The 15,337-nt window shown below is 41.1% G+C and overlaps 1 protein-coding gene across 2 annotated transcripts in view; it reads left to right on the top strand.

The window, feature by feature from the left end:
* Positions 1 to 15,337, top strand: part of MIPEP (mitochondrial intermediate peptidase) — a 114,999-nt gene that overhangs the window by 44,798 nt on the left and 54,864 nt on the right. For both annotated transcript variants that reach the window (XM_030562156.1, XM_030562162.1), the window contains exons 11-14: positions 3,509 to 3,662; positions 4,706 to 4,783; positions 6,050 to 6,254; positions 9,284 to 9,393. In XM_030562156.1, coding sequence (XP_030418016.1) covers positions 3,509 to 3,662; positions 4,706 to 4,783; positions 6,050 to 6,254; positions 9,284 to 9,393 — 547 coding nt within the window. The remainder of the gene's footprint in view (positions 1 to 3,508; positions 3,663 to 4,705; positions 4,784 to 6,049; positions 6,255 to 9,283; positions 9,394 to 15,337) is intronic.

The raw sequence follows: 15,337 nt of genomic DNA, 5'->3' as shown, positions 1-15,337 counted from the left end.
GAGTTGCATTGTGAAAGGTAGTGATACCATATTTTAACATTCAAAAAACAGGACACAGTCCATGGAGAGGGAAGCCCCACCCTGCCAGTGCCACCATCCACGCTCTCCGACTGTCCCCCACAGAAACCCCAACCCATCCAACTCCCCCCCACACTCCCTGTCCTCTGATCACCCCCTCCCAGGACCCGTGCCCCTAACTGCCCCCCAGCACTCCACCCCTATCTAAGCGCCGCTGCTCCTTGTCCCCTGATTGCCCCCTCCCGGGACCCCTGCCCCTAACTAAGCCTCCCTTCTCCTTGTCCCTAACTGCCCCCTCCTGAGACCCCCCCAACTTACCCCCCAGGACTCCACCCCCTACCTGTCCCCTGACAAACCCCTGGGACTCCCAGGCCTATCCAACAGCTGCCTGTCCCCCGACTGCCCACTTGAACCCCTGACCCATCCAACCCCCCTGCTCCCTGTCCCTTGACTGCCCCCCCCCGGAACCCCCTACCCCTTCTCCAACCCCCCAGCCCCCTTACCATGCCACTCAGACCAGCGTGTCTGGCTCCGTGCAGCTCCAGACATGCTGCTGCATACATGCTGCCATGCTGCCCCGCAGAGCCCACAGCCCCCCCCCACCCACACACACACCCAGCACCTGCCTTCCAGATTTGAACACCTCAAAATTCAGGAGTGCTCAAGCTCAATTTGGGCAGGTGTTACTTCATTTCTCCCAAATCAAATATACTGATCCACTGTAACTTGCTGTAGAAAAAGTAGGATAAAACTGAGCAAGAAATGCTTCCCAGTGGTTATTAGGACTGGAATTGCTATTTCAACAACCATTGCCTGTTTGTTTGTTTGTTTGTTTGTTTGTTTGTTTGTTTGTTTGTTTGTTTGTTTGTTTGTTTGTTCGTTTAAAGGGAAGACAGTGATATTGCATTGGCAAATTCCCCATAGAAAGAAAGAGTGAAACAAAAGAATAATAAAGGCACCTCAACTTTTCCTCATTTATGGAGGACAGTCTTATAATATGCATCCAGATATCCTCCAATCACACAAGCTGAAAATTGTTCCACTTTACTGCAGCTCTGTAACCATATGGGAACCAATCTTGTCTGTGTTCTGTGCACATCTAAAATTCTTGCTGAATGATCCGCCTTGGGAGTGAGTTACCAGTGACCCAGGGCTGCAGCGGAAGGAGGGTGCAGGTGTAGGGAGGAGAGCCCAGAGCTGGGGCAGCAGGAGGTGTGTGCGTGGGGCACTGGTAGGGCGGAAGGGGGGAGCCCAGGGCTGGGGCGGCAGGGGGCATGTGAGGGGGCACTGGTGAGGGGGAAGGGGGGAGCCCAGGGCTGGGGCGGCAGGGGGTGTGTGGGGGAAGTGGGGAGCCCAGGGCTAGGGCGGCAGGAGGTGTGGGTGAGGGGGAAGAGCCCAGGGCTGGGGCGTCAGGGGGTGCGGGGGGGGGGAGCCAAGGGCTGGGATAGGGGGCAGCCAAAATTTTTTTTGCTTGGGGCGGCAAAAAACCTGGAGCCGGCTCTGACAGTGTCCGTCCTTCTAACTTCCTGAGCTGGGTTAGACAACACGGTAAAAACTCTCGAGTCTGAGTTTTTTCTACTACAGTTTGCAACAGTGCTTCTACTGCTGGAGCTGCACCTTTTAGGAATTACAGGGCTGAAAAACACTAGCATAGATGCAGTCTATGTACTGTACTTTACACTACTATGAAGTGTGCCTGCATGCAGAGACAGCAGCCATTTTGTTCTCACAGTTGCTATGTAGTGCTGTTACGGAAGATGTGCACACATGGAGAGCTCTTATGGAGACTTGTATTCTGTCTTTTTATTTTCTTTAATCTAAAATGATGCCCTTTAGGCTGGAAGCATGTGTTTTGCTCTTTGGAGACTTATCAATGATAAAGGAGGAAAGTGTGTCTCTCTCTTTTTTTCTTTCTTTCTTTTGCTGGGTCACACCCCAGAATGCAGCTGCTTACATAAGTGGGGTGAGTTTAAATGGTGCTGCCTGTATTAGGGGAAGTAATGACTGGTACAATACCCTTTCGGAGTTGTTAAGGTTTTTTTCTGCATTCTGTTATAGTTTAAAATCAGAATGATACGCATGCAAGAAGCCAGAAATAAAACCAGAGTGGAGTGTGCAAATATGTGAAGTCTTGAAACTAAACATCTCCACTGGCTTCAACAAATGTTGCCATGGTGGTAGCAAAATACTGCTGGAGTGCATTATAGGGATAATATAAAAGATAGTGGGGAAAAAAAACAAACCCACATTGAAATGCTTAAAAGAACGGGTGTAGTGGCTTAGAGCGCTAATCCTGTCCTGCTATGCACCACAGCCTACTGAAGTTGGGTAGTGAATTGCAACCGCAGTTATAAGCAACATGACTCCAAAAGACAGTGTCAAAGTATGTTTAGTTCTAAGGCACTGTCTTTTGTGTATGTTGGGGGTGAGGAGGAAGGAGGCGTGAGGAGTTTGGATGAAGAGTAACTGACTCTTTCACAGTTTAGCTATAGTTAAGCCTTTTGATCAGAGGCTTTAAAATAACAGGGTTCTAAATGTTTGGTGTTCAGCTGTTGTAGTCTGCCTGATGCACATTTAGACTTCAGTGACTACTGATTGGTCAGGGAGAAATAATAAAAAAAAAAAAATGACATGAAAGAGGAAAAGCATATAAGATGGAAGGAGCAATGATCTTCTAAAGTAAAAGCCACACTAAGAGTGCAGTCATTCAGTACTCTGGAGCCCTGGAAGAAATGGCAGATGTAAGGGCAACTGCTCCCTTGGCTAGTGTGTATTGATTGTTCGCAATTTGTATGCAAATCCAGGAAGCAGGGATGTTTTTGTTGTTAAGGGCCACGCAAGAATCAGGCACTAGGCATTCTATTCTCAGTTTTGCCACAGATGGGACCTTGGGCAGGTCACTTAAGCCCTAACTTTCTAAGGTGTTCACTAATATTGGATACGTCAATTTTTGGTGCCCAGTTTGCAACATATAGGGACTGATTATCAGGGATTCTGAGCACTAGGTTGCTTAGATCTCTAAGTCACTTTCATCCACTCTTACAACTTCTTTGCAGTTTTGGCATTTTGTTGTGTTTTCTGTGTTATCTCTATAATGCGTGCTACAATATCTTGCTAGTCCTCTGGCAACATTTGTTCATGATAGACAAGCTCTTTAGTTCAAATAAGTTTGCGCTAGGGCTGCTCAGTACCTATGAAAATCATGTCCTTTATGTGTCCAGCTGGGTACTCAAAATTAAAGACTTAAACTAGTGGATGCTTTTGAAATGTTGTGCCTTAACCACTGCCTCACTTTCCCTATTTGAAAAATTAGGTTTTTTATTCTCAACAAGGGTGTTGTGAGGTTTAATTCATTTGTAGTTGTGAGATACTGGGATACAGAAGATGAGCACCATAAAGTGCCTGTAATAAGTAAATCAAGACCATATTTTACACCTACGATTATAAAGCTCAACAAATATTTTGACTCTTTTTTTGTTTGTTTTCTTAGGTATAACATTGAGCCCAGTTTGTACTGTCCATTTTTCTCTCTTGGAGCATGTATGGAAGGTCTGAACTTCTTGTTCAACCAGCTCCTGGGAATCTCTCTCTATGCAGAGCAAACTGAGAAAGGAGAGCTCTGGTGTGAAGATGTTCGCAAACTGGTGAGAATTCTAATTCCTAACAGTCCTAAACGCAAAAGCGTGTGGTAGAGCTGCTCATGTGGTCTCTTAAAAGACAAGGAACAGGTTTTCAAAGGTACTTAGGTGCCAAAGGATGCAGATAGGCATCTATTGGGATTTTCAAAATTGCATAGGGCATTTATCTCCAATTGAAGCCAATGGTAAGTGACTAGTCACTTGGGACAATGCCTGTCTGCATCTGTAGGCACCTAAATGTCTTGAAAAATCTCTCCCCAAGTGAAAGATGCCAGAGTCAGAATGGCTGGGTCTCTCTGTAGAGAGAAACAGAGAATTGTATTTTCTGAATTAAACCTGAAATAAAGTACATGGTTGTTAAATCATGCAGCTACAAACGTGCATTCTTACTGTGTAGGGCTTTACTCTTCCCTTCTTTCCTATTGTGCATGTCCTATTTTTCTTATCTGACTCAAGCCTTCCTATTTCTGGCTTGTTCTGTAGGATAGAAGTAGCAGATGTGGACTGCTCTCTATTTGTCATTTTGCTCAGTTCTTTTGTCCTTCCGCTCCCTCCCAGTATTCTCCAGTGGGCATCCTCCCTCCCTCCCTCCCTTCCACTTCCAAGCTCAGCCTCCAGTGAGGACTGCTGCTCCTCAAATCCTCAGTGGTAAATCTACCAGTTCTGGCTACCCTCTCATATGTCTCCTTGGTAAATCAACTCCTGCTGTACTTAATTTATGTTCTGCAGCCCTGGAGTAGTTAGCTTGCCATCTGATGGTAAAAGATGGGGTGGTTATTTTTATTGTGGCGTGTGAGAGTAATCAGTTTCTATAAACTGCAGAAATTTGTGCAGTTTGAAGGACAAGCTTTGAAATATTTCTACATCAATATTTCAACTGCAGTAGAATAAATTATTCCTATATTATTTTTTATGTAAAATTATAATGTGCTGCAAAATATATGCAGTATAAACCTTTTCTATTGAATATATCTGAGAGTGATACTTTCTCATCTTCCCAGCTCAGCAGAACTTTTACTTTGGAAATTATATATTTATTTCTTTTCCAGGCAGTTGTCCATGAAAATGAGGGCTTGCTGGGGTACATCTACTGTGACTTCTTCCAACGAGCTGACAAACCACATCAGGTAACAACTGTGGACTGACTTCACTGGTGGTTTTGATTGAGTAAGGACTACAGTAGTAGGGTATTTACTATTAATGAGTCCAGCAACATACATTTGGACTTAAACTAGCACTCAAATAAATTCACACATAACAAGATCATCTGTAAACATAATTCTAGAAAAATCTATAATGTATTTAGATTCTAGGAATACTTAATTCCAAAGTACATATAATAACACTGATTGTTCAACTTCCTTTAAACTTTTTATTTTTGCCAATAACTTCCTTTTAATAAGCCCCACATATGTTGAATCCTCAGATACTACATTGACAGGCACTATGAAAACCCTAAAATAAGCAGTTTTTTGAGCGTTAGTGCTTTCTTATTATCTACCTGCTGCTTATGAACAACCAATATCTGACATCAAATACACTCTGTACCAAGGCAAAAGTCCAGAATGTCAGCTTGATCATTCTCAAACCTCACATTAAATAGGTGAAGCTATCTACAATTTTTAGACATGCTGACTACCGCCGTGGTACCAGTCTATAAACTACAAAACAAAATACAACAGAACCTCATTAATTGGCATTAATGACTGAGAAATGTTTTGCAAATGCCTGAATTTTATGAATATGTGAATAAGCAAACACCCGCTGTGAAACAGCATTATTACTTATTTTGTCAAGTATGGTTTGGTTTTAGTTATTTTTGCTAACAATTTGTAACGTTCTGCGATATATTTTGTAAAAGAATGTCGTCTTAATAAGATGTCTCCTCACGAAAGAGCTTGCTGTTAAAACTCTGCCAATTAATGGGAAGAGAGACTGTATATGACCTATAGTATTTGTAGGTCAGCGAAGTTCTGATGTGACAATAAACTAAGTCTTTTTGGGAAAGATGGGAATTTTAACCTTTTGGATATTTACTCCTTAGATGGTTTAAACTTAAACATGCTGCTTTTAGAAAATAAAATTTTGTTCACGATGTTAAAGCTATTGCAATATTTTGTTTTTATCTTTATGAAATAAAATAATCTTTTAACATTATAATAATCTCAAGTAAAAAAATAGGAAACAGAGATGGGAAAGTATAATAAAGACTGGCTCAAATTCTGCTATGTTACATTGAAGCAACTCTATTGAAGTTAATGGGATTGCATTGGTGTCACAGAGCAGAATAAGACTCTTAATGTTAAGACATGCAGCATTTATTTAATACTGTTAATGTGACAACAGTATCTGTTTAGCATGGCTTTTTCTGAGTGGTTATTTTATCTTCAAAGGACTGTCACTTTACAATTCGTGGAGGCAGGTTAAGGGAAGATGGAGAATACCAGCTCCCTGTTGTTGTTCTTATGCTGAGTCTGCCCCATTCGACTAGGAGCTCACCCACATTACTAACCCCTGGCATGATGGAGAATCTATTCCATGAAATGGGACATGCTATGCATTCCATGCTGGGACGAACTCGGTACCAACATGTCACTGGTAAGACATCAGGAATAGTGATTTTTGTTATTGTTAAATGTTTAAATGAATAATTTGCACTTATTAATTTCCTGAAGTAGGGAGTATGTATTTAAATAACTGTGGTGTCTTGAACCTGGTAAACCGGTAGTTAGGTAGGTAGTTTAGTTTAGTTTAGTTTTTCAAACTGCATTTTAAAATTAAGTGTGCAGCTATGGAGTAATTTTGTCTGCAGGGTTTGAGGGGGTTCCAAAGAGGAGGGCTCTAGACTGTTCTCAGTGGTACCAGATGACAGAACAAGGAGTAATGGTCTCAAGTTGCAATGGGGGAAGTTTAGGTTGGATATTAGGAAAAACTTTTTCACTAGGGGGGTGGTGAAGTACTGGAATGGGTTACCTAGGGAGGTGGTGGAATCTTCTTCCTTAGTGGTTTTTAAGGTCAGGCTTGACTAAGCCCTGGCTGGGATGATTTAGTTGGATACTGGTCCTGCTTTGAGCAGGGCGTTGAACTAAATGACCTCCTGAGGTCCCTTCCAACCCTGATATTCTATGATTCTATGAATTTCTCAATCTTCCAAAATATTGTATAATCTTTTAAATTTTATTAGAGTATTACAGATCTTTATATCATAGTGCAGGTTTCAGTGACAAGCCTGTGAAAAGTCACATTTCCAATTAACCCTCTACACCTGTTGATTCAATTTATGATCTCTGTTTACTGTCTTGACTCTGTTAGCACATAGGAAAAGTATAACTTACTCTTGATGTGCAACCTGGAAGTATATTGCAGCATCATGCAAAGTATCACAATTCAGATGCCTGGCTGTTTGGCTGGCAAGATTGGAGATTGAAAAGCAGCATGTTCAGTCCTTGGAATCGGATCATTGGTAGGGGGAGAACACCTCTTGTGTTCTCAGTGACTAATGCACAGAATGACGTTGACTGGCTTCAAAGGGACACGTATCCAGCTTTTGCCCAGAGGGAGGATTGTCATAATGTCTACCCTTTGAAGATGATGGGGGAAAAAATGCAGCTGGTGGATGATCTCACTTTACCCTTAACTATGAACAAGGATGAAAGGAACTTTTCCTTCAGAGTAGAGACAAGGACTGTTCTATGTTTGATTTAGCTATCACTTTCCTTAATTGAAACCTTAACTCTGCTCTGAAGGACAGAAATTTAGAGTAATCCTTGACCTCAAATTATCTTTTTCCTTTTTCATATCAGTTTGTTGTTAGTCTACTTACCACTCCCTCTGGGATGCTGTGAGAATTCCTCCAGCCTCCTGATATTAGTTTGATTTTCAGAGTCTCAATTACAAAAAGTGAAATTGGTCCCCTTTCCTGCTAAGGAATCCAACAAACTCTTTCTTGCTATCCCTTTGATGCTTTCTAGTGGTGTTACCCAGTGCCCTGCAAGCTCCCCTCTCAACCAGTTCTGCTTGTAGTAATAGAATAATGGATTGATTGAAAGTAAATTTGAGCTCAGCTTGCACCCAACATAAAAATAAGATGATCCTGGGCTGCAAATGATTTAGAAAACGTATTGTGAAAAAAATTGCATCAAAAGTGATTTAAAAAAAAAAGAATACACTTGCAGTATGGAAATTCCACAGCCAGGCTGTACATTTTGTTAGTTGGTAAACAAATTGGTAATTTATCAGCATGGAATTTAGTATGTCATCTTATCACAAATAAATGAACGTGAATGAACACACTGCCTACCAAGTCACATATCACCAGACATACACAAAAGGGAAGGATAGTGCATATAAGAAAAAAAGAGAGCTCCTTTTTCATTGTCAGTCCTTTTCAAACCATGGCGCTCAACATCAGTATACTAGATGACAGCTGGCCAGCTGTATGGCCCTGCTCTCATCTTTGGCAAACAGGTTGGAGTCCTCCTTTTGTCCAAACTGGTTGGCAGCTCATGTGCTGCATTTAATATTTGCAAACAGTTCAGAAAGTTATTTTAAGTGGCTGTGTCAGCTGACTTGAGCTTGTGGGCTAAAAGTTGCAGTATAGATGTTCCCACTTCGTCTCGAGCCCAGGCTCTGAGACCTCCTTCCCTAGTCACATTCCAGAGTCTGGGCTCTAGCCTGAGCCCAGATTCTGCACTGCAATTTTTAGCCCCACAGACCAAGCCCCACGAGCTGACCTGGGCACTGTGACTCAGTTCCATGGTTTTTTACTGCGTTGTAGACATGCCCTAATACACATGCAGCGAAGTTTGAGGTTGGAAGTGACATTTGCTTAAAGAGGTTTTTTCTTCAGGGAAGGAGATAACTTAACATTGGGGTCAGGTAGGAAATAAAATAACTGAGGACTTGCTATTCCTGACTCAAATTTATGTTGCTGCTGTATATACAGCTTTGGTTCAATGCCGTCTCATTTTTTCTAATACCTCTCTGTGTTGCTGTACAGTGCTGATAACACAGAGCTAGAGTGAAGGTGATCAGGGAAGAGAAAGAGGATTTGGGGATTGTGCTTTTTATAACACCATTGTGTGACTGCAAATAATTTACTTCCTCAAATTTATTTAGAACATGTTTTGAACCTGCAAAAATGCTTTCACCTGATGATTGCATTGTTAAGAAAGGCCAATAAAAACCAGAGATACGTGAGCTCAGCAAACAGAGGACAGATAAGAACAAGGATTGCGAGTGGGATTAATGCAGAGTTTGATTTACATTGTGACTGGATTTAGATTTAGGACAATTCAGAAGATTTGGTGTTTTATGTAGGGCCAGATTGGCTGCAGCTTGGTTTATTTTAGCAAGGTGTTGTCCACAGTTTCATTAAGTGCCTCTCCCAGCTGTTCAAATATTTTTTTACTTTGTGATTTATAGTAAAATGTGTAGGATAATAATGAAGTTTTTCTGCCAATATGTACAGTAATGGTATAGAAATAAACTATTGACTTATGGAATGAAAGACTATTACAGTTCATAAGAAGTCCAAATTAAATGCTAACGAGCTCTTGGAAAGATAGAATTATGTGTGCTAATGTAAATAGCTGTATACTCATATTCTCAATCTTTTCCTTCTTTAGGGACCAGATGTCCCACTGATTTTGCTGAAGTTCCCTCTATCCTGATGGAGTATTTTGCAAGTGACTATCGAGTGGTTAATCAGTTTGCAAGGCATTTTCAGACTGGCCAGGTAGGAAAAATGAACATACAGACTATTTAAAATATTATAAGCAGATTTGTTAAATGAATTAATTTTTTCAGTTTTCATTTATAAAGAAGTATTAAGACAACAATAAACTTTGGTAACATTAACCTTATATTTTAATTTATATCTAATGGTTGACAAAAGAATCATTTACTTTCCCCACAATAAGAAGCACACAGTGTATAAAAGGAAATTGAATCTCTACATCTGAAATTGTACTGGCAATTTTAAACTTTCAACCAAAATCATTTTGCAAAGGTTATACAGAAAGTGATCCAATAAATAAGCTACTCTACGAACCAAATGATTCATAAATTCATAGACTCTAAGACTGGAAGGTACCTCGAGAGGTCATCGAGTCCAGTCCCCTGCCCTCGTGGCAGGACCAAATACTGTCTAGACCATCCCTGAGAGACATTTATCTAACCTACTCTTAAATATCTCCAGAGATGGAGATTCCACAACCTCCCTAGGCAATTTATTCCAGTGTTTAACTACCCTGACAGTTAGGAACTTTTTCCTAATGTCCAACCTAAATCTCCCTTGCTGCAGTTTAAGCCCATTGCTTCTTGTTCTATCATTAGAGGTTAAGGTGAACAAGTTTTCTCCCTCCTTCTGATGACACCCTTTTAGATACCTGAAAACTGCTATCATGTCCCCTCTGTCTTCTCTTTTCCAAAGTAAACGAACCCAATTCTTTCAGCCTTCCTTCATAGGTCATGTTCTCAAGACCTTTAATCATTCTTGTTGCTCTTCTCTGGACCCTCTCCAATTTCTCCACCTCTTTCTTGAAATGCAGTGCCCAAAATTGCACACAATACTCCAGTTGAGGCCTAACTAGTGCAGAGTAGAGCGGAAGAAGGACTTCTCGTGTCTTGTTTACAACATAGCTGTTAATGCATGCCAGAATCACGTTTGCTTTTTTTGCAACAGTATCACACTGTTGACTCATATTTAGCTTGTGGTCCACTATGACCCCTAGATCTCTTTCTGCCATACTCCTTCCTAGACAGTCTCTTCCCATTCTGTATGTGTGAAACTGATTGTTCCTTCCTAAGTGGAGCACTTTGCATTTGTCTTTATTGAACTTCATCCGGTTTACCTCAGACCATTTCTCCAATTTGTCCAGATCATTTTGAATTTTGACTCTGTCCTCCAAAGCAGTTGCAATCCCTCCCAGTTTGGTATCGTCTGCAAACTTAATAAGCGTACTTTCTATGCCAACATCTAAGTCGTTGATGAAGATATTGAACAGAGCTGGCCCCAGAACAGACCCCTGCGGAACCCCACTTGTTATACCTTTCCACCAGGGTTGGGAGCCATTAATAACTACTCTCTGAGTACGGTTATCCAGCCAGTTATGCACCCACCTTATAGTAGCCCCATCTAAATTGTATTTGCCTAGTGAAAAACAGCTTTTAATATTAATACCAAAGTTAGAAATTCAGTGTCTTAATATTATTTTTGCTCTGACTTTATATAGTGTTAAATCGTATTGTCACAAAATCATGGAAAATAACGAGGGATCAACAGTATGAGGCATTTCTGCGTCCAGAGCAGGATTGTTCCCATAGGGTACTGTGCTGCTTTAACTAATTTTAAACACTTCAAGTTATTGAGGTTGCACTGCTTCACCTAAGATACCATCCCCTCCGACCCGAAATGTTGCCTAAGTGTGCCTTTTCTTAGTTATATCCCAGTAATCCTGCCTGCATGTAAGGCCTTGTACCACTCTGTCCAATTCCTTCCCTCTTTTGTGTTTACACTTTACAAGGGCTTACAGACAGTGCTCAGATTTTCCCTGGGTTCAGATTTTTAGAAGCAATCTCCGTTTTTGCACTTGCTCCTGCTGGCACAAATTCTAGTAGATGTCTGATTGTCTGCACCCACAAACTGGGTAGCTAGCTATCTAATGACAGTATTTGCATATGCAATACACAGCAGGTGCAAAATTGTGCCTGCCAAAATTGAGGCTTAGTTGAGACTTATCTGAAAATATGGCCCTTATTCACTGTGCTCAGCCTACACTTCTCACTCAGGCACCTCCACACTTTCTCCCACCTGTTCCCATATTTGAGGGGAAAACTCCATAAAATCTCTGTCCTCTTTCACATCCCTTCTTAAGATTTACCTGTAAAACCTGCCATTTGACAGTGTCTAGGCTGATGGCAAGACGAGACTACCAATTTAACTGCAAAGCTTCCTTATTTTGCTGTCATCTTGTCCTTGCATCTCTCTCTCACCCATTTCTTCCTTCTGTTGTGTCTTGTAATATTACTTGACTGTGAACTCTCTGGGGCAGGAACTTTTTTTGTTTTTGTTGTTAATTTCACTGTACAGTGCCTAATATAGAGGGGGCCTTATCCTGGGTTGGGGCTTCGAGGAGTTCCTGAAATACAAATAATAATAACCATAATCGATATGTATCCAGTTCTTTTAGTCTTGTCTCTAATTAAATCCTTTAATAATTTCACGGTTGTTCCAGGAACTCTCTTTATTTTGCCTATATCTTTAATGTAATTCATTTTACTGGGGCCATAGTGTATGGAACCAGCAGTTCAGTGGAAAAGTATTATGTATTAGAGTGTTTTATCTGTGCAGTTATGTTTTGAGAGCATATAAAATGTTTGGTTTGTTTCTGATCATTTTGCCTCTTTTACTTTACTTTAGATATTTTAGATCAGTCGTTCTCAAACTTTTGTACTGGTGACCCCTTTCACACAGCAAGCCTCTGAGTGCAACCCCCATTGTAAACTAAAAACACTTTTTTATATTTAACAGTATTATAAATGCTGGAGGTGAAGTGAGGTTTGTGGTAGAGGCTGATAGCTCATAACCCCTAGGTAATAACTGTGTGACCCCTAGTTTGAGAACCCTTGCTTTAGATAATGTTGGAAAACTTGGGTATGTGACCTACAGAACGGTAGCGTAAGAAAAGTACACTCAATTTCGTGGTGAAAATTAGTAGTAGTAGAACGGAGTCATTTTAGGGATTTATTAGGAATAATTATTCTGTTGACCAAACTAAAATATAGTGAGGTCTTTTCAGTTCGGTATCTAATGATTTGCTTAGTAAGCCCACTACATGAATGCATTTCCACTTGAAAATTACCCTAATTGATCTTGAAACATTGCATCTCTTAAATTAGTACATATTCTGTGTATCAACTAAGGCGTGCTCTTTAGCTCCACAGACTTCAGTGGGTGAAGAGTTCTCACCTCATGAGGCATTTGGATATTTGCCAGATCATACAAGACAAATATCTTCTTAACAGTCTGATCCAAAACCCATTGGTGTCCATGGAAAGAGTTGACTTTGGATCAGTCCCTAAATGTTTTTAAAGTAAAATGTTAGTGCAACAAGTGTAACATGTTAACTCCTTATTAACAGTCTTTTAATCATTTTTCCAACAGCAAAGATTTTGTTGTCAACCTTGGTAACTAACTGTAAACTTAGGAGTACTCATTCAGTTCAAAATAAACTTATTGAATTTATTCCTATCTCATTGTTCCCTAGAGATTTATGAATCAGGATAAGTGCAGTCCAAACAATACAAAAGTTTTGGCACATTATATTGATAAATATATGTTTTCACTATGTTACCACACATAACATTTTCATATTACAGAATGCCTACAGAATCTCATCCCTCATCAGTTTTGGATTCCTGCGTTAAAGCTCACTCAGATGTTTTATGACATAAAGTGATTCTTTGTCAGGCTTGGACAAGGATCCCTTCACCATCAGCAGAGGAAATTAGAAGAAAGCGCTGGGTGGGACAGAGTGACCATACCTGGCTAGCTGTTCACAGGGCCGCCCCGAGGGGGGGCAGGCGGGGCAATTTGTCCCTGGCCCCACAGGGGCCCCCACGAGAATTTTTCGGGGACCCTGGAGCAGGGTTCTTCACTCGCTCTGGGGGCCCTGGAAAAGTCTCGTGGAGCCACGGCCCCTGAAGTGTCTTCCGCTCCAGGTCTTCGGCAGCAATTCGGCAGCGGGGGGTCGTTCTGCTTTTGGACCCACTGCCTAAGTGCCCTGAAGACCCGTGGCGGGGGGTCCTTCCACCCTGGGACCCGCCGCCAAAGTGCCAGGTCTTCGGCGGCCGGGGCCGCCCGCCACCAAAGACCCCAGACCCCCTGAATCCTCTGGGCGGCCCTGGCTATTCGTGCATGATAACAAAACACAGTTTATATTTGTTACGCCATTTCAGAGATACTAAGCAAGTGAATGATATATCAGAAATCTGTTTCAGATGCTTTATTAGCCAAGCTCCAGAGTACTGAAGCATGTAGTGTGTTGCATCCACCGTGGTGATCTGCAGTTAGTTCCTCAAAGCAGGGGACTATTACATAGCATGAGAAACTTTCAACAGACATCTATAAAGTCATAAACATTCAGTATTATATTTCAGTAGTATGAGAGTAATTGGAAATATTTTGCTGTCTGCTTCTATAGTAATTTTGTGTGGTTAGTTAGAATAGCTTGTACAGTATCTATTAAAATTGAAATTATTGATGAGGCTAGCTCTCTCTCCGTTTGTGCCTTGGGAACTGCACTATCTAATGTTGCTTACTGGAGATTCCCATAGCACTCAATAATAATACATGCCTTAGCAAAGTGGTAAGCATCTACTTTCATATGGGTCACTCAATCCTGTAAGGTGTTGAGCAACACCAACAACTCCTGTTGAAGTTAGTAAGAGTTAAGGGTGTTCAGCACCAGTGTTCATCATTTGGCAGGTTTTAACCCATATAACATGTTGTTGAAATAAATATAAAAACTGAAAAATGATTACATTCTAGCGTTCTCTGGAAGTTTAACTGTAGCGTTGCTTAAGTATTCTGAAGTTATCCGATCGCATATGGATTCAGAGCATGAGCACATTTGATATTCGGGGAAAAACATCTGAAAGAGATTTGTGGAACATCATTTACTGCTTTGTGTCTTCAGAATGGTTTAAATCTAAACCATGTTTTGTTGCAGTTCACAAGCTAAGAACCAGACTATCATAAACAGATAGCTAACGGTTAATGTCTCTTTCACCTGAAGCACCTGACCAGAGGACCAATCAGGAAACCAGATTTTTTTCAACTTTGGGTGGAGGGAATTTTGTGTCTGAGGTCTTTGTTTTCTGTCTGCCTGCTTTCTCTGAGCTTTGGAGAAGTAGTTTCTGTTTTCTAATCTTCTGTTTCTAAGTGTAAGGACAAAGAGATCAGATAGTAAGTTATATGGTTTCTTTTCTTTGGTATTTGCATAAATATAAGTGCTGGAGTGCTTTGATTTGTATTCTTTTTGAATAAGGCTGTTTATTCATATTTCTTTTAAGCAATTAACCCTGTATTTTGTCACCTTAATACAGAGAGACCATTTGTATGTATTTTCTTTCTTTTTATATAAAGCTTTCTTTTTGAGACCTGTTGGAGTTTTCTTTTCTGGGAAATTTCAGGGAAATTGAGTCTGTACTCAGCAGGGAATTGGTGGGAGGAAGAAATCAGGGGGAGATCTGTGTGTGTTGGATTTGCTAGCCTGATTTTGCATTCCCTCTGGGTGAAGAGGAAAGTGCTTTTGTTTCCAGGACTGGAAACGGAGAGGGGGAGTCACTCTGTTTGGATTCACAGAGCTTGTGTCTGTGTATCTCTCCAGGAGCACCTGGAGGGGGGAAGGGAAAAAGGATTATTTCCCTTTGTTGTGAGACTCAAGGGATTCGGGTCTTGGGGTTCCCAGGGAAGGTTTTTCAGGGGGACCAGAGTGCCCCAAAACACTCTAATTTTTTGGGTGGTGGCAGCAAGTACCAGGTCCAAGCTGGTAACTAAGCTTGGAGGTTTTCATGCTAACCCCCATATTTTGGACGCTAAGGTCCAAATCTGGGACTAAAGTTATGACACAGACACTATATCCCATTTAGCACTTCCTTTTAAATTTCTTCTGCAT

The sequence above is a fragment of the Gopherus evgoodei genome, chromosome 1, assembly GCF_007399415.2.
Source record: "Gopherus evgoodei ecotype Sinaloan lineage chromosome 1, rGopEvg1_v1.p, whole genome shotgun sequence".
In the NCBI taxonomy this organism is placed as follows: Eukaryota; Metazoa; Chordata; order Testudines; family Testudinidae; genus Gopherus; species Gopherus evgoodei.
This window is presented reverse-complemented; position numbering and strand designations above follow the sequence as displayed.